The 23,989-nt window shown below is 44.4% G+C and overlaps 1 protein-coding gene across 1 annotated transcript; it reads right to left on the reverse strand.

Annotated features, from left to right (window-relative positions):
• Positions 1 to 2,246: 2,246 nt before the first annotated feature.
• On the reverse strand, positions 2,247 to 23,410 carry LOC8031476 (ornithine decarboxylase). The gene is made up of 9 exons (XM_029992545.4): positions 23,333 to 23,410; positions 22,772 to 22,868; positions 17,319 to 17,395; positions 8,096 to 8,262; positions 6,963 to 7,097; positions 5,510 to 5,675; positions 4,589 to 4,742; positions 3,229 to 3,332; positions 2,247 to 2,609 (listed from the first exon to the last, which is right to left on the reverse strand). Exons 1-9 carry the CDS (start codon positions 23,408 to 23,410, stop codon positions 2,247 to 2,249), a joined length of 1,341 nt encoding a protein of 446 aa, XP_029848405.3.
• Between the last annotated feature and the right edge of the window lie 579 nt (positions 23,411 to 23,989).

Below are 23,989 nucleotides of genomic sequence, written 5' to 3' on the forward strand. Positions count from 1 at the left end.
ACAGATGTCCCACGTTAGTTTGCACGTAACATCCAGCAACCAAAATGGTTTGTTCCCTCGAAGAAATACAGTAGCCCGTATCTCCATATGATGCTAACCGTGTTTATAAAAAAGGCAATAGGGGCACGTCACTTACCTTGGTCATCATTCGATGCCGCTCGGCATGTTTGAAGCAGGACGATAAATAATGCGATACAAGCTTAACCCAAGATAGAAACGGGGTTTGTTCTCATCACGCATAAAAAGACAACAATGATTATTTTGGTTATTTTTTACAGTACAGAGAGCTGTTAAGGGCTAGTTTCTTCAGTTTCGTGTCCATGGACAAATAAATCTTGACACAACGCTCTGGACACCTACCGCCATCTATGAGCGACGGCGGCAACCAGACAATCGACTTGCCGGTTGTCTCGTTGCCGCCGTCGCTCATAGATGGCGGCACATAGAACAGCTCCGCTGCTCTTCCTTCTTCACTAGAATGGAAAAGCTAAAAGGTTTTTATTAATAGAAGAAGACAATAAAATAGAAAGGCGACATCGGTTATCGGTATAGCGGCTGTCGTTTGCATTGCATTTTTTGTTGCATTCATTTAGTATTTTATTGATGACTGTCCGACGTCCCGGCGTAGCTGAGAAATTGGAGGATATTGTTGCATAAACTTGGAAGTCAAAGAAGTTTTTCGATGACTTTATCGCTATTTAGTATTCTTGTTAAAGGTAATAATAACTAGAAGCTTGTTGAAGGCAATAATAATTTAAAAAAGCTTCTTAAAGGTAATAATTATTAAAAGCGTGTCAAAGGTAATTATAATTATAAGCATATAAAAATAATACTTACAAGCTTGTTAAACGTAATTATTATCAAAACCGTGATAATAATCATGAAAAGCACACACTTATAATAAAAGAAATTAGCGCGATACTTTTACTCCAAATGACCTTCAGAAGAAACCGTGTGTGAGAAAAGAAAACAAAATGCATTTAATATGAGATTACAGTTGAAACTCCAACGTCGAGAAACGAAATTTAGACGCAGCGAGATTTCATTTTTTATTGACCTCCACCTCATATTCAAATCCCTTTCCAATTAGAGAACTTATGTCTTTAGAACAGAGGACTTATGCCTTTAGAACAGAGGAGCGTGATAATTTGGCGTCTGAGCGGCAATGATATTCGCTAGACCCATAGCCTCCTCATTCGCCAATCTTTGCGATTGTCACAAAATCACAGGTAGCTCGACAAAGTAGAGTCCGTGTCCAGAAAGGAATACAAAACCAACTATTGCCAACAGATTCCTGGTATAACATGAAAGGTGGCGTCCGCCATTACGTGCGAGACGGGAACAGCGCTCCATTAACGTGTGCTCACGTATCCAATCGCACACTGCTTCTCTTCCCCTCTCACTGCCCGTCTCACTTTGTGAGCAAGCTAAAATTGGTGCACAAACACAAGGCTTGGCTTTATAGAGTGATTTCACCAAGCGTTCGGCGCAAACGTGACTCCGCCATAACCTTCCTCGCACAGCAGGCAGGTTGATGTGCACGAGACGGCTTATGCCCTCCATTGCAGAAAGACTATGCTTGCCGTCAACCATTAAGGAGTTTTCGAATAAAGTGTCCTACGTTTTCGGTGCCCCAGCAGTTTGGAGCTGCGCAGTGCTACGCGCCAAGCTGTTCCGGTGGCCCAAAGCTTTGGGGCCTCCTATTCTAAAACTCTCAAAGAGAAAGAGAGAGAGAGAAATAGAAATTAAATAAATTATGATTTTGGAGATATTAATACTTTCTGTTTTGTGGTACACCGTCAAGGCAAGCGCAGCTTCCAAAGTGCTGCAGCCCCGCGCTGCTGCAAGAGAGCCTGGCTTCGTCTTGCGTCTAATTCGCATGCGCTCGCGCAACTATAGCTTTGACGGAGTTGGAGTACTGCGGAATCTAGAACGTAGCACAAAAAATTGGTCGAAGGGTAAAAAGCTTTCTGAACACATCGCAGCAGCGGTGGCTAAAGCCCCCAACAGGAGAGCGACGAAAACGGGCGCTACACACCGGTTTCCCTAGCAACCACCGAGGACGCTGTGTCGTCGCGGCACGGCATAGGTCCACGTCATAGCGTCCGCGGCGGTTTCTATGGTTAACGCACCGCGACGTCCGTTTCCGCCGCTCATGTGTTGCGTGCTGCAGCCACACTGGCTGGAGAGATCGGTTGACTACTTTCTAACTGGAGTTTAAAAGCCGCCGCGTGCGGGTTCCTTGGCTAATCTGCGCACACAAACATGTCCGGCGTAGCCGAGAATCGTCGTAAATGATGGTGGCTCTGCGGGCGTCTGGGCTTCACGAGTTGCTCCATGTGACCGTAGCCGCTCCGGACGTTCATCGACTTGAGGACCTGGCGGACCGCGGTGGCCGAGGCGGCGGACGCGACGTAGTGGACGGGCGGGAAACCGAATCCGTTGAAGCCCGAGGCCCCGACAAGGGTGTAGGCGCCCATGTTATCCATGAGCAGCCATTCGTTGACGCACACCTCGAAGAGCGGCTGTTTGTCCAGGATGCAGTCCAGGGGGTTGCAGGTGGCGCCCCACACCGTGCTCAGGACGTTGCAGGGGCGCTCATGCGGCGGCTGCGCATGCCCAGATGCTCGGTTAGGGCTCTGTGAGATTTTATACACGCTTTGCGGCCGCTGCGATTCGGCAAAACCCTAACCGACCTTAACTTTTCGTTTCGTCTTACTCCGGTCGCTCAACACTGTGGTAACGAGGCAGGGTGTTGATATCTTAGACACAGTAGTGTCCTTATCTTAAATCAGGTTTTTGTGCATGCCCATCAACCCCCGCTTCAGTAGCTGTATATCTCAGTGAGACACGAGAAGGTCGGCAAGGGCAGTCCTCATCTAGCACGTGTGTAAGGCGTCTATATTCGGTGCCTGGCACGCGTCTCTGTCTGGTGCGTTTACCGCGTCCCAAAAAGTGATGCTTCGATTTGTGCCTTATGACGACACCGAAATGTTAAGCTAAAACGCCTACATTTCAAACAGTTTCCAATTTGTCGATCGGGATCACGTGGCTCAAGGGCCGCTTGTGCGATAGGAGCTGCAAGGAGGTGCCAAAAGCGTTGATCGTCTGCAAACGCCTCCGCCTTTCTACCTGCTTTTCGCCTCGCCAGATAAACTAACGTATACCCGTACGTCTCTACCCGGACAAAAATATTCTGCAACAAAAACCAGCTGCCTACGCGCTCACATTGAGGGGCCGTATTCCAATGTCCATGAATCGAAACAGGTCCCTGTTGATGCAGTTGCATAGGCTCTCGTTGATAAAGATGTCCTTGTGGCTGAGAATCTCACCTGCAATGCACCACGTTAAAAAAAAAAAAAATTCTTAGGAGCAATAAGCGCTTAAGGTACCGTTGGTGGCTGTGAAACTCGCCGCTCCCGGTCAATTAAGACTATTTACAAAGAAGTACAAGCTAAGAATCTGTTAGGAGCCCCGCCTCCAGCACGCGCTCCCTTCCTTCCTTCGCGCTTTGGCTGGGTGTGCTCAAGAGACCTCAAAAGTGTCACATAATGTAGAAAGTCCGTCCTGGAGGCGGAGCTTCAATGCAATTCTTAACTTGTATCTGACCATAGCATTCCTGTGGAGCACGAAAATTTGTCGCGTTAAATTACAAACACCGGCGACTGGCTGCACTGCCAAGAAGTTTTATCTTGAAAAGCGAGCAACCTATTTCTCAGGGCTAATTTAGCTCATGGTCGCTGAAATTTAAAGCACGTACAGCGTGTTGAGTCTGGAGCTTGTTATTATCGGTTAATAGCCAATGATATAACAACATTCGCCTCTAAGAGCGCCTAAGATGGCATCATAATGCGACGAGCGCGACCATTATTAGCCCCATCACGCATTTCTCTTGCTCTGCAGTGTACAGATGTGGACGAAGCCAATAACATCACTTGCGCGTGCGACTTCGGTCTACGCGTAGCCAGATGCTGATAGTCGTTAATGTCGGAATCAGCCCACACTCCGGAGAAGTGGTTCCTCGCGCTGCCGCCACGACGCACTACGGCAGCAGCGAGGGGAACCACTTCTCCGGAGTGTCGACCTCTTCCGAGATTAACGACGATCAGCATCCGGCTTTTGACCTTGCGATTCTTTACAGCGATGTCCTCAGCTGTGCTGCTGATTGCCGGATGCTGTGGCCGGATGCCGTTATGACGCGTGCGTGCAGTATATGCGAGGACACGCGCGGTTGTTGGATTAATTCGAGGCTGTACCTGACAGACGTTTCGTTGGTCTGTACGCAACATTCGAAAATTGCACACGTTTCTACTCCTCAAACAGATACCTTTTGGAGAGCTACAAAATGATCACAGCCAAAGTTTTGCTACTTGATTCTTACTAGCTGGGCTCTTTAGGGAAACGTGGTATATAAAGTTCTGCAGTGGTTTTTATCCTGAGTTTATTTATACCGGATTCTGCCAGTTTCCTTCACGGTTTATACGTATCTTAAGCTGTAAAGGCGATGCACGCATGCAGTGCCCAAGGAAGTGAGAGTCATTACCGCATACAGTATATTTAACTTCATTGTATTTTTGTCCAAACTCACCGTTGATTTCGATGTCTTTCCTCCTCTCGGCGACCACTCTCGTGGCCAGTGTGTATGCTGAGGTTACGAAGAACTGTCCCGGCTCAGCGATCACCCGCACTCCGCTCGAGGCCGGAAAGTACTCGTCGACGGCCACCCGGATCGTTTCACAGAGCTGAGAGGAAACGAGTGCCAAGTTGACAGAACTTGAAGACAAGAACCAACTTCATAAACTGCCCTCCTTGTTTCTACAATGGTTTACCTGTTTACGGTACTTCTTGACAAGCGTTTTCAATCCAAAGACCTTTATAAAATCGGTGATCCTGCTTAAGCCGAGGATCATGTGCAGTCAGAACCGACATCTGATTGGACGATTCGATAAAATCCTAAAGTCTGAAGGACTTTGAAGTGAACGTGAAACAGGGGAATAGGAATGGCATGCTCATGGAAGAAGTACCTACGTCATGTTGCGTGAAAAATCTGGGAGACAAAGAGTTCCGCGATGCAGGAGGTAACGAGAGATTAATTTATGGGACTTGTAAGAGTTGTAGCGTCAGCACACAGCCTATTCGAATTCAGGCCTTTCCAAATGAAGTGCTGACCCGCCACTAAAATACCACTTCATATCTCCGCAGAAGTATAGCAAGATCTCCAACTTTGAGAAAATGGCCATGTCGTTCACGTTACAGAACAGAAACGAATCCTTAAAAAAGAAAAGCTGCTCTGTTTGACATACTAGTCTCACAGTATGCGAACTGCCTTTCAAGAAATTGCCTTTCGTAGTACGTTTCATTAAACCTACGAATATATGCAATTTTGAAAAAAACAAAAACACAAAAGACATTTGTTTTCCCAGGGGAAATCAAGATATTGCTCTCGACCATACCGGCTAACATTTAACAAAATGAAATAAATAAAAATGGGGCCACGCCTGAGTCTCACCTTCAACAGCCTGTCGTGTGACCGAAGACCGCCGGTAAATCCGCCTCCGATGTCTAGCACGGTCATCGGGTGCCCGATCCTGATGCCGACGTTGAAGACGCTCCTCGCCTCCGCGATCGACCGAGCAAAAATGTCGGGACACCGGTAGGCCGCTCCGACGTGGAACCTGGAGACCACAGACAGTGATGGAGTAAGACTACGGGAAACTAAGTTGATTTTTGGTGTTTCTTTTAGCTGGAGGACACTTCAATGAGCCTGTTTCCCCCAGTTGAAATGATTTATGAGCATCAGCCTTGGAAGTCGGAATGCTGTGGCTCCTCTAAAGGTTCGTTCACACACTTGGGACAGATTATAAACGATTCCCTCAAGACCTCCTGTGATCTCTTACGACGGGGAGAACAGATTGGCGCCATATATCGGATAACCGTGGAGCACTTGCAATGCCCGAATTGTTTTTGTTTTTTTCGTGCATTATTATTTCTTGTTAGGCTCGAAACTATGTTTTGACTATGTTAAAACCGACCGTTTCTCATAGGTAGTTCGTACATTTGGTCTCGCAAAACCTCCACTCTAATGAAGTGCTGTACCAGAGAGGCTTCACAGAACGCGCCAGCGTCGCTAGTGCTTTTTCTTTTTCTATTAGAGATTACAAGCACTTGGTCGTGAGCAAACTCAAGTGTGTGACCCAGCTTTAACACTCTGTGAACCACAGTGACTCGCAAAAAGAGCAGCGTGGGGGGCTGTAGTATAGACCACGAACGGCATCGGAAAATTTAATCAAATTCTGAGTTTTAACGAAGACTATTGAGTCCGAGTGTACAATAAGACTAACTGTGTGCTTGCGTAAATGTGCCTCGAACTTCTCGAAAACATTAAAAACCACTGACTTGAAAATTTATTTTCTTTTTTTTTTTTAATTGTGTTTAGGACTAGGAACAATAAATCAGTTGATTGCGTAAACAGTCCTTTGCTCATTGCAGGTGTTCAAAAGGAGGAATCAAGTCGAAGCGTTTTGATTAACGTAAATATGAGGATTTTTGTTTTATAAAACTTTATTATCAAATACCAAGCCAATTATGGCTAAAATTCGAAGTGTATCTGGGGGTCCATCGTTTCCAAAAGCTATTAATTTGAAACTGGTAACATTATGCGAGAAACACCCATGTAATGGTGGCCACAGGGTTGAAATCTGGTTCGATTCGATAAACAAACCTCCATGCTTCTCTTAATTTCGCTTCACATTGATTTTGCTCTTTTAGAAAAAATAACTCCTCATATGTCTCGCACGTGTCAGACGCGCACACCAAAAACAAAAGCATCAAGTAACCGCAGTGCCATGAAACAGTCCAAACACACGAACCCTTAACGTCTAAACTGATAGCTCGCGATAAAAAACAAGACTATTATTGTATGTCGGATATAAAACAGCCGGTTACGAGGCAGGCAGACGTACGCAATGCCAACGACGTTGAAACCCATATAGCGAGCAATCTGCAGCAGGTTTCCGGCCTCCTCGAGACGACAACCGAACTTGTTGTTCATCGTGATGCCGCTGCCGGTTTCGTTGGATGCAATTCGAAGCAGCAGTCTGAAGGGAAGACCAACAAATATCCAACTAAATTTATGACGAAAATTATTAACTACACTATCGCCTTGTCAGAAACATTATGAATGCACAGAAAGGTAACCAGAAGCTCGAATGAATGAACGCGGCTATAGTAGCAGCTACGAAATAATGTTACTCTTACCTGAGTTGTACGAGTACAAGGGTCATCTAAGTGTCTCAAAAAGTAAATAACGGCAAACTACAACTCAAACGTAACATAGGTGTGACCAACCCTTGGAAGGAAATCTCCGCCAGACATTATGCTACATTTATTTCTTTTTGTTACCAGTTTAGAACTTGTGTTAGTGTGGCGCTATCACTGTGTCATGCGGAACAGGTTTAAAATTATCTAAAACCAATGACCTAAAGTAGCCCGCGATGTGCCGATCACCATTGAAGTCCCGCTCTTTAGAAAGTAAGTACACGAATTAAGTGGAGTTCAAGACGTAAATTATTACGCACTGGCGTAAGTATTAGGAAAGCGCAAAAGTTATCAAAGTAAGCTTAAAGGTAGAAATGTAACGTAGTAGCTACCATAAGACGCTTAGATAGGTTAGGGTTACTCAAGCCTGATTCGCACGGATTGGTTGCAAGTGCGCCAACAAATAAATAATGACAAAACAACAGCAGCTTAAATGTGAAAAACGCCTGGAAATAAGTTTTCACGAAGAATATGCGAGTCATCGTTTTTGTTGTATTTTTTCCCACTCTTTGGCTAGCTTTGCTTAGTCTGATAGTATCTGTCTGTCGTTTGGCACGCGTTAAAGGTGCCCCGATTCCAGGGAATTCTGAAGTGTACCAATCAACACTAAAGTCCCGCACTTTAATAACCATTATGAAACTGCACCACTCACTCAATCTATATGTACATGACGTTTAATATTCATGCAGAGACCCGTCTTATGTCCGGAATGAAAAAAACTTCAATGAGTGTCGTAAACTCAATGAAAACAAAATAGACCTGACAATGATCTCAGTACCGGGCGTTCTTGTCACTGATCTTGCCGAGTTCCTCCATGCAGTCGAAGGTCATGAGTGTGACGCCATGCTCGCTGGCGAAGTCGAGGTGGGACGAAGACTTGATCGTGTTGGCGTACACGATGCGGTCGGGACTGACGCCCATCTCCAGAACCATCTTGATTTCACTCTATAAAAAAGAAACGAATAGTACAAATTTATAAAATATTTAAGTATTTTTAAAGTTTGCACAGTGGTTCAGTGATTAGTTGAGTTCGTTCATATGCTACTTCAAAAAACGGCCATTTCAAAAAATATTGAGCGTTTTTTTTTAAATTTAATTAGTTGTTTACTGGTTGCAAATGAGCAGTTTGTTATTTTAGGTGTACGGAAGTATAGTACGACGTAAAAAAATAAAAGTTGTTATTTTGATGTTAGCCTTTAGTTTTTTTGAACAAACATTCGAATGATGCTCTCCAGCAACATACCAAATGCAGGCTAGAAGAAAAAAAAAACATTACTACGAGAGAAGCACGTCGATCTTTCGACGTCATGTGTGTTTCACATGTCGGTATAATTACCTAACGTGCTGCTGCTTTCGCGCTACGCTATTTGGAACTTGCAGCATTTGCCCAACAATGACGTCAACGCAATTTCTCTCGTTTGCCTGAGGTTGTGAGGGACATTCACATATGGCGCGTCGTGTTTCCGCTCCACAACCTATACAACCGATAAAGCAAGCGAGCCAGTAAACCAGCTGGGAAGTCCGCAGACGGGTACAATACTCGTTTATATCGAAATCAGCAGGAGTAAGGATTGAACCCAGAGGTTAGAGCCAACCCTTGATACAGAGGACACACAATTTTCAACTTTCACACAATAGTACCTCGAAAGAACAAGAACCCCAAGGGCTTGCGTGGCAATTGCTGAACTGCTCATACATCATACAAAAGAGTTCGCGGCAAACTTGACAAAATCATCTGCGGACAGGCCTGAAGCATATTCGAAGCATGTTCGCTTCATACATATGTATGTACGCTTCGAAGATGTCTGCCCTAACAGATTTTTGTATTATCTATCTGATAGGGTCGACACAAGGGAGGCACGCACCTCCGACAGTGCCTGCGTGAAGACTGCTTTTTGTATGATTTTGTAGCAGTGTGACCGTGGGTTTAGGTTTGTCGAATCGGTAAATTGTTTGGTGCGTTTAATACTGCTTGGCCCGTCTCTTTCTTTACGATAAATCCTCCGACGAACAAAAGTTTTGATGGATTTCCTTGAAGGAAAACACCCGCTGAGACTTCTCGAACACATATGCACCGAGGGTGATAGCGCAAGTTTTTGTTTGATAAACATCCCGGCCGTCGTGACGCTGCTCTCGAAACCTCCGATTGAACCGACCTCCGCTGTACTACTATAGCTTTTGTGGCAGGCTAAAAATGGCAGGAACATATTTTAGTTACCCCACCTCCAGAACGCGCTTCCCATAGTCAATAACAAGTTAAGAACAAAGGAGGACATTTTCGGTTGTCCCTCCACCCAGGGTGCGATTTCTACAGTCATCGAGTGGACCAGAAAATAAGGTCATCTATAGTTCCTGTGCCCGTCCTCCAGCATGCGCTGTGGACTTCCGTCGTGCTTTGGCTGCGCATGCACGCTGGAGGCGCTCAAGACGCCCTGCGCTACTTTGTCAGTCAATGGCATTAAAACACGCGCTGATCTGCCACGTAAACACAGCACGATTATACACCAGCTCGTGTTTAAAAACAATCGCACACTATCAGATGTTTGCGTTTGATAGCACGTGCGGTTCGCTCGTTGCAGCTGATGCAACAAAGATAGGACAAGGTCTGTGACATACTTTATCTCGATTGCTTTTGTGTAACGTCGGAAAAGGGGGGGCGGGGCGGTTTTATGTGACAACTTGTTAAATACCTAAACATAAGTTTTGTTAGATGCACATACGGCTATGTCAATTCAGCAAATAAAGGGGAAACTAAGTAACGCTCTTCGTGTAGCCGAAGTGTTTGTTTTGTTTCTCTATCTGGTTGTCGGTCGTCCTAGCTGTTCGATAACTATGCAGAGTGGCACCAGCATTTAGCAACACAAAGTGCAGGTGTCACTAAGTCTACACTCTAAGAAATGCCTGAGCGTCTGCTTACCCGCAAAACACTCAAAGGGCCAGTATCTGCGATGTACGAAATCAGCTCAGCGAACGATGAGGCGGAACATCCGCTTAGACCTAAAAAAAAGTCTGCGTTGTGGCATTACGCAATGCAATGCGTCATGCTTGCGTTGCGTAATGCCACATATTCCAAAAAATATACTACTTAGAGAGACAACTAAAATTGACCAAGGAATTGTTTAATTTGGAAAATAAACATATGGTTTCACTGAAAAACATGCCTCGAAAACCCCTAAATCAACTCTATTTTAGAAAGATATAACGCAGGAACAGCAGTTTACGGCGTCCTAAAAAAAAAAAAAAAAAAAAAAAAAAAAAAAAAACGTTTAGTTTGGACGCGTTTCTAGTTTTGGGTATCCTATCGGTGCACATCTTTGCCCCCGCGGTACTGCTCCCCGGTGGTCGCGGCGCGAAGCCACCCCCTCGCCTCCCTCGTTGGATGGAGGGATGTATGGTGCACGTGTGTTGCGCGTCTCGGCCGCTAGGGAGCAGGGCCGCGGGCGCAGAGATGTAGGGAGGCTGTAGTGAGGGTGGGCGCAACTCAAAACCTGGAGAGCGTTTGCAATTTAATGGCGGCGCCTGAGGGAGAGCATTCGAGAAAGGATATGCGCCAGTGTTGCCTGCACGAGAGCAGTCGCCCGCTCTGTTGCAACTCTGTTGCTCCATGCGCCTTTCCTCCTCTCGCCTCCCATTGCAAGCAACGAGCGCCTTGGCGCAGCCTCTCTCGCTTCCTTCTCGCTCCGAGAATTGCAAACGTCGAGCGGAGAAAGCAAAGTTGCCAGACAAGCAGCAACGTCCAAGATGGCGGAATTTACCATTTTTCGCGTTAAAAAAATACTTAACCTATCGCAACAAAACTGGCGGCTATGGAAAAGTAATCATTTATACCTTGTGTAAATTATTCAAGCACCTTAATGGGCTTTTATGACCCGAGTTAGGAAAGAAAACGACCCTTTGCCCCATAGACTCCCAGCAAAATTTAGCAATTAAATGGCGTCCATGTCCCGTGATCGCCGATCTAGCAGTTGCACCCACCCTCACTTGAGCCTCCCTACAGAGATGCGCTCCGATAAGAAACCGAAACTTAGAAACGCGTCCAAACTGGGCGTGTTTACATAACCCCGTAAAATGCTGCCCCTACTTTATATTTTTATAAAAAAGACTTTATTTAGTTGTTTTCGATGGTGCTTAGCATGTTTCTCAGTGAAATCATATGTTTATTTTCGCTAATTAAATAATATATATATACAGTCCTTTTGGGGTGCTATCGATATGTCAATAGGACTTCATCTGGTTGATCGCGTCGCAGCTTCAGCCACGCTGTCTGACAACCTATTTGCGGCTGACGTTGGGTTCAGAACCGTCTTGTCCGGATAATATCAAAATTTTCGGGCAAGTTCTATCAACTTTTTTTACAATCTCATTTCCTGCGAAGTATGCAGCTGTTTCCTTTTTTCATTTTCTTCATATGTGCAGATTAATGTTCGATTCCCATGCATTAATCACCGTTACCTCGATGACTGGACGATAGCCAGTCGCACTCATGATTACAAAGTCTTCTGTGAGCTCTTCGGCTACAGATGTTTCGTTTCCTGCTTTGATCGAAAACGTTTACTTCGCCGATCCTAGCTGCAACCTATAGGGTAATTTGGTCGTTACAATTATAACTGGGCTTGCTATACTTTTTGTTCATTTTGTAACTGGAGTTGATTTACAGATAGACGTGGAATGAAAGCGGAAAGGCATATGCCTCGTTTGGCCTGACGCGTGGGTCTGGATTTCACTTAGTTTTACTTAAAATTTCCGTCAAAAACACCGCGCTTTAAAATATTTAGCGATGAAGTAATCTAACGAAACATCTAATTTATGTCTCCCTATCAGCGTTACTTTTTCATTATGATAATTATTGCATGCATTTTTGCCTTCGTTTTTGTACTTCACGTCACCCTATCCCCCTATGTAGTTTCCTCATTGAACTTTTAGGGTCAAATTAAATTAAATGCATATACGTACGACGGACCTTTGTCTCAAAACAAAAAAAAAAACAAAAAAACAAAAAAAAGCGAGAGTCGAACTGCCGTAACGATGTTTTTGCCCGCCTTTCCTTTACTTTTCCTTCTAACATTCGCGAATAAAATCGTCATGATCGCGAAATTGTCAGTGCAACCATGTTCTTTTCAATTCTGCAAGAGACGTATTAAATGTACAGTAATACTCTTTTTGTCCTTGTTCTTTTAAGCGAATATTGTTTATATTCTTGCATATAGTGTATTCGCTTTATAAAACCGCCTAAAATAATTTCCCCTGGGTACCTGAATAGATAAAAATTTAAAAAAAACGACGATTACTAAGCTTGATTGTAAAATCACACGGTATATATTCAACGTTCACACAACTTCGGTAAAGTGTAAAAAAAAAAAGAAAAGTAAGATTGTTCTGGAAAAGAAATTGATTTGTTTTTAACCGCAAAATTAAACATCGCCGAAGTCTCACTTCGCGCCGAAATACACCACTATTTGTCCGGGTCGGGGTAGCAAGGTTTCAGATATAACCATTGTCTTGTTCAAAAGTTCTGAGAGATTATGAAAAAAATGTTCAATGGGAAAGTAATGGCCGACGAGGTCCTCAGATATAAATGTGGAGTCAACCCGCGAGAACGGGTTCCATATTTCTATTGAAAGTTTCAGACAATCACTTAGAACTTTTAAATGAAATATCATATTCTACGGTGACAGCGCAGAGAAACGACCACCCAACAGATACTCCGAAAGACAAGCACACGCGCTGAGTATCAGAGTGTCTTTCTGAGTATCTGCTGTGGGATTATTTCTCTGGGCTGTCACCGTAGAATAGGGTTCACCAACTCGCCCATGCATCCATCGTAACGAGATATCAGTTAGTTTTGAAACTTTGGCATCTGGTCGTGACCGCAAGGGCTGCGATTTGGACGGAGACTAAACGTTCGGCAAGGTGAAGCATTTTTCTTTTTGTTTACAGTGAAAAGTGAAAACAATCACTGTACAGAATGTTATGGCGCGAAACAACTGGCGATGGTTGAATATAATATACTAAAACACCGAGGCTAGAGAGAACGAGTGACGACACGACAGAGGAATTTCTCGGAGTCTTTGAGGAATGTATCGCGTCGTGCCTCGTTCTCCCTAGTCTGTGTTTTGGTCTATTACGTAAACAACTGTTGTTGTTGATGATACATTTTATATATATATATATATCTTTCTTTTTTTTTTCTTTTGGGGGGGGGGGGGGGGGGGGAGGGGACACGTTGTACATTGTTATGCGTCCGATACCGCTATTGAAGAAGCCGACTCATAATACCTCTTCTCTGTTTCAGAAGCGTGTACAGTGCAGACAAAGGTACAGGCGCTTAGAAGTCCAAAGCAGTAAAATAATTAATAGACACCAGCTGAACAACCCAAGCACACAAATGTAAGAAGTAGCATTCACAGCCCTGTTTTCTAGCCTGAAGAAATCCTGTGAACATCAGCTCTCCCGAAGTTTTGAGTTGCAAATATCGAGACTCGAAGACGCGGGCTACCCGCGACATGTAATTGCCTCCGTGTGCGAAAGAATTTGCCGCACCATCAAGACGACTTGCGGACGCAACGACCCTTCCACACAGCAAAAGAAGAAAAGTAGACCGTTTGGGGTTGTTCCATATATTCATGGGATTACGCATAGGTTAAAAAAGATGGCCAATCGACATGAGGTACAAGTGCTGTGTTCGGCGCCCAATAAGGCCTATTCGTTGTGCCGCAGGGTTAATCAAGGGCAAACCAGCAACAGAAAGGTTTGTGGCACCAATCACAGGACGGTTTATGCCCAGTGCGACAAGGAGGTTATATACCACATACCCCTGACATGCGGCCGCTGTTACATCGGCCAAACCGGGCGGTGTATAAATGATAGGACCCGGGAACATGCCAATAGCTTGAAGACCTTGACGGCAGCAGGTCACTTAGCCCTACATTGCCGCGACTGCAAGTGCAAGGCGAACCTAGACAAAGTTACCGTCATGGGGCACCATCGAAACCGGTTTGCACGCGAGGTTTTAGAAGCTTTAAACATACAAGAGAAAGGGGACATGTGTGTTAGTTCACCCTCTGTGACCTTAACCAGAGAAGAGAGAACGTTCTTGCGAGGGGGAGTGCCGCCCACAAGTAGACAGACGAGGAGGATGCCTTAGTTAAATAATGAGGAAAAAGAGGAAGAAGTGAAGCAAGCTAGGTATGATTGATCCTAGCCTGTCGATGAAGATGAAGTGTTTCATTAAATTTCAGTTGGTAGTCCAGCGGTTGAATGCGTCTCTCTCGTCCTTCTTACATTTGTGTGCTTGGGTTGTTCAGCTGGTGTCTATTAAGTATGTGTAACCAACGTGCTCAACTCTTTCCGGCAGTAAAATAATTTTTTTTTGTTTCTGTACCAGTACTTCCGCATAAAAATCGCTTTCCAAAGCCACACGCTTGCGCCTTTGCTTTCGTTGACGCAGCAGATGCTCGTGTGCTAATAGAGCGGAGCTGCTCATGGTTTCAGCTTAAGTCCACACGCAGCCGAAGCTACAACCGCCAGCCCCGTACTTTCAGCTTCCCTGCCAAGCACGCGCGCTCGTGCAGTGCAAGCACCGTTCAAGGCCACATTCTCGCACTTGGACTAGCATCAGCTGCGTTCGAGCTTAAGCTGAAACGAAGTATCGTTTTTACAAGACAAGGTGGTTTCATTTCATTAAAAAAATGTTTACGAAGAAACGTTTTTACAGTCACGTTCTTTGTTGTGTAAAAGGGCGTCTCAAAAATATGAACAGGATCTTTTTTTTTTTTTTTTTTTTTTGCACTGAAGAAGTGAATTAGGCATCGCCGAACGATCGTTCCCCGCCTAAATGTAGTGCTAGCGTTCCCAACCAGATGGCAAAGTTTTAGACATAACATTTATATGGTACAGAATTCATAAGTGATTTTCTTAAACGTTTAATGTGAATATAACCGCCGGCTGGAGTCCTCAAAGACATAGCGCTGAATCGCGCCTGTTACCCAGAATTGGCCCCATCTACCCACTGAAATTTTCCCCCACGTTTTGACGCAATGCGTTAAGAAAGCGGTTTATGCGGCCCCTTCAATGAACCAGCGAACCATCTAACATTGTAAAAAAATAACATCGGTTGAAATGTAACCTTAGCGGCAACAACGCATTTTCTTTCTGTAAATGCTTTTTAACAACCTGATGAAGCATGCAAGTTACTCCGGGCGTACTCTGTACCGAAATGATCTGTTGGGCGAGTTGGTTATACATAGTATTAATTTTGTGCTTTTGGAGTTTATTTTTTGTCAAATTCGGAGGGTGCTTTTCGGAGTTTATTTTTTGCCCGGAGTTTATCGGGGTTTAGTTTTCTTTGATTTCCAAGTGTCTGAAGTTCAGAGTTTAATTTTGCAGTTGTTCCTATTAAAAATAAATAAGTGAATAATATCCGGGAGTAAACGTATGCTAGATAAAACATAAATAAAACGCGCTTGTTTTTTCCCGACCACTGGACGTCGAACCTGGGTGCTTGCTGATTCCGAAGAATAAAAACAACAACAAAAACGCGCTTGTATCAATTAATATTTTTTCAGCTGGATTTAGCGTTGGTAAAACCAGTATTCTATCAACCTACACGCGGTTGCGCGAGGTGAAGTCGTAAAGGATGTAATAAAGAAGTTTTAACTGCCCCTCTTCCCCCCCTTTTGTGCAATCTTTATGGTCCATGGCTTTCCCTGTTACGAAAACGCAACATCCCTTGCTTCTAAAGCACATATACTATGGCCCAAACTAATAACCAAAACAATCACATTTGTCATGACCGTAAAGTGCAATGACTTGTTGTCACGAATGAACCTTGACGAGATAAGCAGTAAGACCTCTTTTGAAAATGGTCCGAGACTTGAAAGATAACTATGGTGAGTTATCTTTGATTTTATAAACTTAATAGTAAAATACCGTCTTCTTTTCTTTTCCTTTTTTTTTTTTTCGGAAAAAAAAAAGGGGGGGGGGGGAGGAAGGGTTTTTGACACATCAAAATTTGGAGTTTATGGGAGAGTTGACAAAAATTTTACGAGCGAGTGTTTTTCGGGGTTATCCAAAAACACGAAACCCGAGTAATACATAATAAACACCGAAGCGCCAAGAGCGTAGACAGGACACGCTCTCAACTCTCAACTAACGCTAATCAGAATATTCGTGAGATCTTTCATAATAATGAAGAACTCGCTCAAAAATATTGTGGTTAATTGTACAGTTATATCATTACTGTGAAATTTAAAACGCCATTAGACTATTTCTTCTCTTTCGCAACCATTTCAATAAACGTCAGTTGTCCTGTCTTTCAGTTGTCATTGTCCTTGGCGCTTCAGTTTTTATTACTTACAATGTACATCATAAAATAAAAAGATATCACGACGGAAGCGCCAAGCTGGTTTATTAATGACTGCTTGCGGTGCAGAATAGAGGTCTGCGTTAAAAAAAATCCAGGGCTATAGGAGCGGCAAAAACATCCGGTCCACAATTGCACCTTAGCTGTACACCTACGAGGACTGGGTTCCATCCGGTAAAAATACTTCCTCTATAAACCTTTCCATAGAAATCTTACACACACAAAAAACTACGGGTTCATTTCCGAAGTAGAAAGAAAAACACAATTAACCTCCGCATGTCAAAATTATCAATAACATGGTATGACATTGATCTTATAAAAATGTGAAAAGAAACGTTTCATCTCATTTTTTGGGATTCAGGTTTGCGACTGGTTCAGCAGTTTTCAGTATAGTTTTTTTCTTTTTCTTAACATGTTGAATATCATCGCGGAACAACCTTACTATAAACTCCAACCTATTTCGTTGTAGAGCACTGCAGCGCCATGAGAAATCTCAGGGGGACTACTCAGTGGGAGAAATCGGAAGTCACTTGAGACGGCTTGTGTACGTAAACGCTCGCTTTCGTAGATAATGAAAAAAAAAAAAAAAAAATTACAGGTTGCTAAATGGTAGAGAAGTGTAATCGCACTGGTGACTTACCATGTTGGAGCAGTCAAAATTGACTCCGCGTGAACTGAGGGTGTGTAGGACCACGGGATCAGTAGAACATTTGACCGCTGAAAAAAGAAAAAAATATATATCGAACACCACGGATGAGTTTTTTACCCTGCGGGAGTGAAGCGACGGAAAGGGAAGTGGGTATTACCAAAATTGTAATGGAGCACAGTAAAAACAAATTACGAGCACAAATCCGTTACTAAGAACTGATTACGTGCGATATATCACTTTTTTTTCAAGTAATTCTAAAATTGTCGCCAGACATTTTCGCGCCAGTAATTAATCTACAAACATTTGTAGCAAATTGCGTTAAAATTACTCGTTCTTTTTATAAAACGTTAGCATTAAACAGTAAGCAAAGCAGAAAAATCAGTCGATTCAACGGCATAAAAAGCTTACTAATAAAAAAATAAAAGAGTGCAGAACGAAAGTCTGCGTGACGTACCGTCATCCTGCAGCTCCAAACTACCTGCAGGACTACTGGCAGAATAAGGTCATACAAGATAGATCCGCTCTCAACTTATAAAAACAAAACGACACGTGCCGTAAGCGAAGTGTTTTTTTTTTGTTTCTTTTTAAGCGTGCGCTGGAGCACGTTTTAATACAGGGTGGCATTTTAGCAGTCGAGGACTAATTCTCCATAGTTTCCGGCTTTTTACAATAATAATAACTCTCGCCCCATAAAGCGATCATGACCCCGTCCGCCGACTATGTTTTCCTCCGCAGAGTTTCAGAATGCTGCTTAAAATCCGGGGTCACACTGCCCATTCATCATACAAAAGACAGTCTGCAAACAGAAGTCACCGCAATATACGTGGTTCGAATGTCGCGTGCCAAGTTTTCTCCTTAAACTCATTGTCATGCGGCATTCGAAGCAGGGATCTCGCGGTGACGTGCGTTCGAATCTGTATGCAGACTGTCTTTTGTATGATGTATAAGCAGTGCGACCCCGGCTGAAAGAAGAAGGTTTTCGTCGACCCACGAGTTAACATGCAATTGACTCGCCAGAGCAGGTCTCGCTTCCAGTTGTTTGGCTACCATACAACTACTTAACGCGTTAAAACGGGATGCTTCTACCTAGTTACTTTTATCTGTAACGAGTAACGTATTTATAGTTACTTTTTTGGAAAAAGAACGAGTAACGTAATTAGTTATTTTCAATGCCAAGTAACGAGTAACGGCATTTCGTTACCTCTGAGAAGTAATGTGTACAACAACGTTTAAACAGCCTCGTTTTATTTGTAACCTGAGTATCCGTCTATTGCGATAAAGGCAGATCGGCAACCCGAGAGTATGGCAGTATAGCAACGTTTATCGCTGTACACTTCAGTTGAACTCTATACAGCTGGGAATGTCATTCACCCAGCGAGCACAATTCGGTTCGTTCGTTGAACCTTCTAGAATCGTGTACAGACCGCGTATGAACACGGAGGTTGCCAACGCCTTAAGACACAGAACCCATTGTCAACTTGGAACTTTGGAAGTAAAGAGAGAGCAAATGAGAGGGGAATCCCAGATTCACCAGCCCTCCCTGAAGCACAACACTGCCGTTCCGTCGAGCGCGTCAGTAAACGGCTCTTCAGCGCCGCCGGAGATGTATTCTCAAGGAAGCAGGGAAGCATAGCCGATGAAAACTTCGAGATGCAGCTACTGCTTACTTAGCAACGACTACTGAAAATAAAACAATAAGCAATGAACCAAGAGCAGATATCTATTTGGTCCTCAAAGTAACGAGAATAATAACTCGCTACTTTTGAGGTAAAATAACGCGTTTCTTTTGAGAATCGGTAACGAGTAACGTATTTAGTTACTTTTTGAGCGAGCAGCCAGTAACGGTATTTTGTTACTTTTGGGGGGGAATGTGTACATGTCTGAGGGGTACCAAGCGCGGTCCAGTGGGGCAGAAACTAATGTGTCAACGAGATACTGCGCCAAACGCCTTGTGCGTTACCGAAGTACTAAACAAAGAAATTAGCTCTTGCGAAATGAGATTAACAAAGGACCTCTCATAGGAAACCGATAACGTTCGCATTTTATCCTTCGCACGAGGAAGAAAATGGAAAAATCCGGTACCAGGCTACCGAATCGTAGTTTGATGGCAGTTCGTCAAACCAAAAAAAAATAAAAAAAATAAAGCGCGTAAGATTTACGAAATTCCCAGGATACTAACATCGTAATTCGCTAGCAAATAATCACGTGGAATTTTTGTTTTGTTTTTGTTCTAGTGCGCTACTTTTAAAGGGAAACTGAAGCTGCTCGGTATATGAGGAAAAACACTTAAATTGTCTTCAGGTGTCCTCCAGGATCACGAATATAGATTTTTTTTTTTTTTTTTTAATTTGGTGCACGTAGGTTTCAGAAAATCCTTTTCAAAGTACCGCTGAAGGCTCTCCTTCCAGGAGCGTGACGTCACAATAGGAGTTTTCGGAACCTCCGCTCTCGCGTATCTTAAGAGCCGTTCTTGCTATTTTCAAACATGGCAGAAAAAAGACGTTACGACGGATGTTAGGGCGGGGAATATACCTGGCAAGCTGGCAATTTCACACGCTTCCCAGATTAGCGATACGCGCTTGGCGGCCGAAAGATCCTAGTATGACGCCACGACTGGCCCGAGGTTTTTCATTTAGTTACATCTTCGGGAAAAGCGACCGTAATATTCAGATTCACGGGATAAAAATTCTCTAAAATTCACCTCTAACTCGTCCTTTTTTTTTTTTTTTCAAGAACCTGTTGAGTTGTTTTTTTAAAGCTTGGAAAAATTAGACACGCGAAGGCTACCATGATGTAAACGACACGACGGGATGCTTCTCAACACACCCTTTAACATTTGTATTCGAGAGTTTACGCACCTATAATATTTTAAAAAAAAATTCTAATAAAGTTGCATTAATTAGCCAGTTCGTGAAATTGAAAATATATCGGGGCATGCTTCATAAGGACAGTGTTGCGTTAGTTCGACTCGTGTTGCACGCAACTGCGTGTCTTGGCACAGGTTAGCTAAAACACACTGTATACCGTAACGCGGTCCAATCTGGCGTACCGTCTGCTCCGTCTGCTCCTCGCTCTCAATTTTTGTTTTATAAATGGCTGCTATGTCTAGGCCATACTCTGGGACAAGCACCTCAAATCATATTGCCTCTCTCTTGTCCACAGCCCTTTCACATTCAGGGTAGCGGCGCGCAATACGCTGGCTGACGGTGCCATACTCTCCAGAGATAATGAGCCTATAGGAGATTGCGCTAACAGAGGAGGTTACCGTTCAGGCTGGGGACAGGGTTCCATCCCTACTGTGACAGCCGGTCCTCACGAACCTCTGATGACGAAGAGCTCTGCTACGTATAGCGGCCTCTTTCCCACGATTTTCCACGGGGCTTCCAGGAGTCGGAGCGCCCGTTCGTCAGTGGCCAATCTCGCTTCCCCCAGCCTTCCCTTTGGGCTGCTTGCGTCACAAGACATGTGATCAATGTCAATGTTCGGCGTCGTTTCATTGGTCTTGCAGTGTTCCAACTGTTCCGCCGCCCTCACCGCCACTGCTTCATCAGTGATCGAAGTCTCACATTTTCCCGGGTCACAAGAAGGCTCGGCGGTTGTCGATACCACAGCTGTTGGCTTTTCGGTTGCTTCAGGGTCTATTGAATACCTCTGCGCGTCGACCTGTTGGCCCTCGGAGCCTTGACATGTCTTCACAATCCTCTGAAAAGACGCCACAATCTCTGATGTCGACTTTGGAGGAGCAGCCACACTGTTTGTAATTGCACGTTTCGTCTCCTCCTCGTCCGTCACCAGAGCTCCTCGTGTCTTCTTCATTAACTCCCCTCCCGACGGCAAGGGCGTAGGGTCGAACACAGTCCTGGCATTCGTGGCCGTAGCTGTGGCACTCACTGCTGCGATGCACTCTGCAGTCTCGTTGAATGTGTCCAGATTGCCGACTTCACAAGCATAGCGGCGCACGTCTCTGGACGACGAGCACAACATCCCAAGACACAAAGTTGGTGAGGCAAACGCTGCAGTGTCCTACCTTCTTTCAGCACAAAGCGTACAGTCCTTCTCGTAAATCGGACGCCTTCAAAACAATTGACGGACCACTGCTCACGATTTAGGTCCCTTACTGCACCGACGTCTTCCAGCGTCTTCGTGAGCGTGTCGATTGTTTTATAAAACGGTACCAAATGCCAATTGAGACGTATCTCCCGCCGACAAGGATCCATTGGCATGCACCAACTTCCTTTTACTTGAAAATTTCCCGATGGCATCAGTTGATCCTTAGCCGTAGTGGACTTGAGACGGAAGGTCCAAACGTGTCCCCTTTGGAAAACTCCAGTACCGGCCATCTCTTTGAGAACACCTATTAGGTGCAAAGGTACTCTACAGTCGTCAATACGATATGGTCTCTTTCCTCTGCATGCAAAAATACCGTGCATTTCGACCAATCACTTGTGTCTAGTACGAGTAGAAAGAACTTGTAGTCAGCCGGACGATCAAATTAACTGGCGCCACAGCCAAACGATACCTTCTCAGAGGAACTATCATTACTCTTCGAAGATTCTCGGCTAGGCATAGCCATCATAATCCAAACCCTGAGACGCAAGGAAATAAACTAACGGAAAAGATGAGACAGAATTAAATATAGCTTCTGTGTCGTCTTATGCGTTATTTTTCTTCCTCGGGTATCAGGTTTTAGATTATAATATTTTCTAACCAGCAACCCTGAAGATTTTCGCTTCTTCCAATAGGCGTAGCCGTTGAATTTGCCTGGACAGAGTTCATTTCGAACGCGTCCTGTTCGTCGTCGTATTTGAATTACGGTCAACAATTCCGCCTTCCGTGGCAAAGCATTATTCACTGGCGGTTATAGCTGTGTGCGCGACTGCTGAGCGCGTGCTCATGACAGGCATCCACAGTTCTTTGCATCGTGCATTCAACACCATCCAGATTGCCGGTCTTGGCAACCTATAATGTGCGTAAGTTCTGAGTATGCGCTCTGAACAGCGCCCTCAAATATGGCGTCCAGTGAATTTCCCTTGAAGCAATGCTATAGGCACCTGTGCGCTGGCGCTCGTGGCGCACCGAATAAACTGTATACGCGCGAACTCTTCGGTGCAGAAAGTTAATCCCGGGTATAGTCGCGTGCATTGTAATTTTCGCTCCATTTCATTGAATTGCGCCACCGTATACTTTTGAGAAACCTTCAGCTCCTTGTTATCCTTATGCATTTTGTCAATTATTTACCCAAGAAACTGCATGATGCATTCAGGGAAGGTCATGACTCGAGCATATGGCATTCGAGAAAGCTTCGATGTGCATGAGCAACCACCGCAACCGTTCTTTCCTATGGTATTATGGAATAGTGGTTTTATCTTTTTTTTTTTATTGGGTAGTCACATTTTTCAGGAAACTGGCACAGGTCCGTGCGAAATAAATTTTAGGAACCATACCGTAGAACGGGGTGATCCCGGGCAGTTCTTGCCGCCATAAGTCCACTTTGTGCTCCAAGTCTCTGACGTCACAAACAAAGAATGCTCCATCTGTTGTCTGCGAAGAGGTCGGCATTGTATTAAATCTTTGATGGGAAACACTGTCATGCTCGCCCTGACATTGAGAGCGTTTCTTTTCTTTAGGCTAGTATACGTCTTGAGGGTATAGTCTATCTTGTCTTAAACGCTTTGACCATACAGCCGCACACACACTGCTCGTATACATCATATGCAAAGACAGGATGTTCGCTATGATGAGAGAATTACCTGCAGAGACGCCTGAAGCGCGTTCCAAGCATGTTCTCCCCTCCTGCATATTTGTGTGCATGTTTGGCACATGTCTTGAACCTATTTTTATGGCCAATGTGACCTTCTCACGAGGAAGAAACTCGCCTCAGATGCAGACTGTCTTTTTGTATGACGCGCGGGCAGAGGGACAGCGGCCTTTAAAAACATTTAGACACTCGACCATGTTCCTCTATAACGTTAGGGGACAAAAGACGCAAGATTTCAACTGTATACCTGTTGCTGGATGACCTTTCGAGCCACGGTGCTTATTTTTTCATCGACGAAGACAAATGGCTCTGTGTCGTTTCCCATCTCGCGTGTCCGACCCTGATCCTAAAAAGAAAAACAACGCACACACGCAAAGTGTTAGAACTGAAAATGACATGGGTCAGCGCAGTCGCAATGATCAAACGCAATACAAGAGGACACACGGTGTTCGCTGCAGACGTAATGGCAGACAAGCATCACGCATGTTCGAAGCATATTTGTTTCATTGGATTGGATTGGATGTTAATGGCTGTACCCTCTGTAATGGGCAGCAGCTTGTGCCACCTAGCCAAAGTCTAAGTTTAAGCATTGTGAACATGTCTGCAGACAGTTTTTGCATGACCAATGGGACCGTTGTACGAGCAGAAAAAAAAACGTTTTAAACAGCCTTTGCAGTCTGTGACCGCAGCTTTAAAACGTGGAATACTGCTTTATAAAGGAGCCCGTATCCAGAAACGTGTCCGTCACTACCCCATAAGCAGGGCATGTCAGCACAACTGGTTAGGCTACCATGGTGCATCATGGGCAAAAGCAATGGGTGCAAGCGCTTATTACGAAACCAACATGTGCTTCTCAGTCCGCCGCCACAACGAAGAGCGTGTTCAGAAAAGCTAGTGAAGTCGT

The sequence above is a fragment of the Ixodes scapularis genome, unplaced genomic scaffold, assembly GCF_016920785.2.
Source record: "Ixodes scapularis isolate PalLabHiFi unplaced genomic scaffold, ASM1692078v2 PGA_scaffold3__209_contigs__length_174095766, whole genome shotgun sequence".
Lineage (NCBI taxonomy): Eukaryota > Metazoa > Arthropoda > Arachnida > Ixodida > Ixodidae > Ixodes > Ixodes scapularis.

What these genes read in the sequence shown, in the direction of transcription:
- LOC8031476 (XM_029992545.4), bottom strand. Translation starts at nt 23,410, where the DNA reads ATGGGAAACGACACAGAGCCATTTGTCTTCGTCGATGAAAAAATAAGC. An exon ending in CGGGATCACCCCGTTCTACG is followed by an intron (nt 17,396 to 22,771) that starts GTATGGTTCCTA and finishes TTCTTTTTTCAG; the next exon opens with CGGTCAAATGTTCTACTGAT. An exon ending in ATCAGTGACAAGAACGCCCG is followed by an intron (nt 7,098 to 8,095) that starts GTACTGAGATCA and finishes TCTTCCCTTCAG; the next exon opens with ACTGCTGCTTCGAATTGCAT.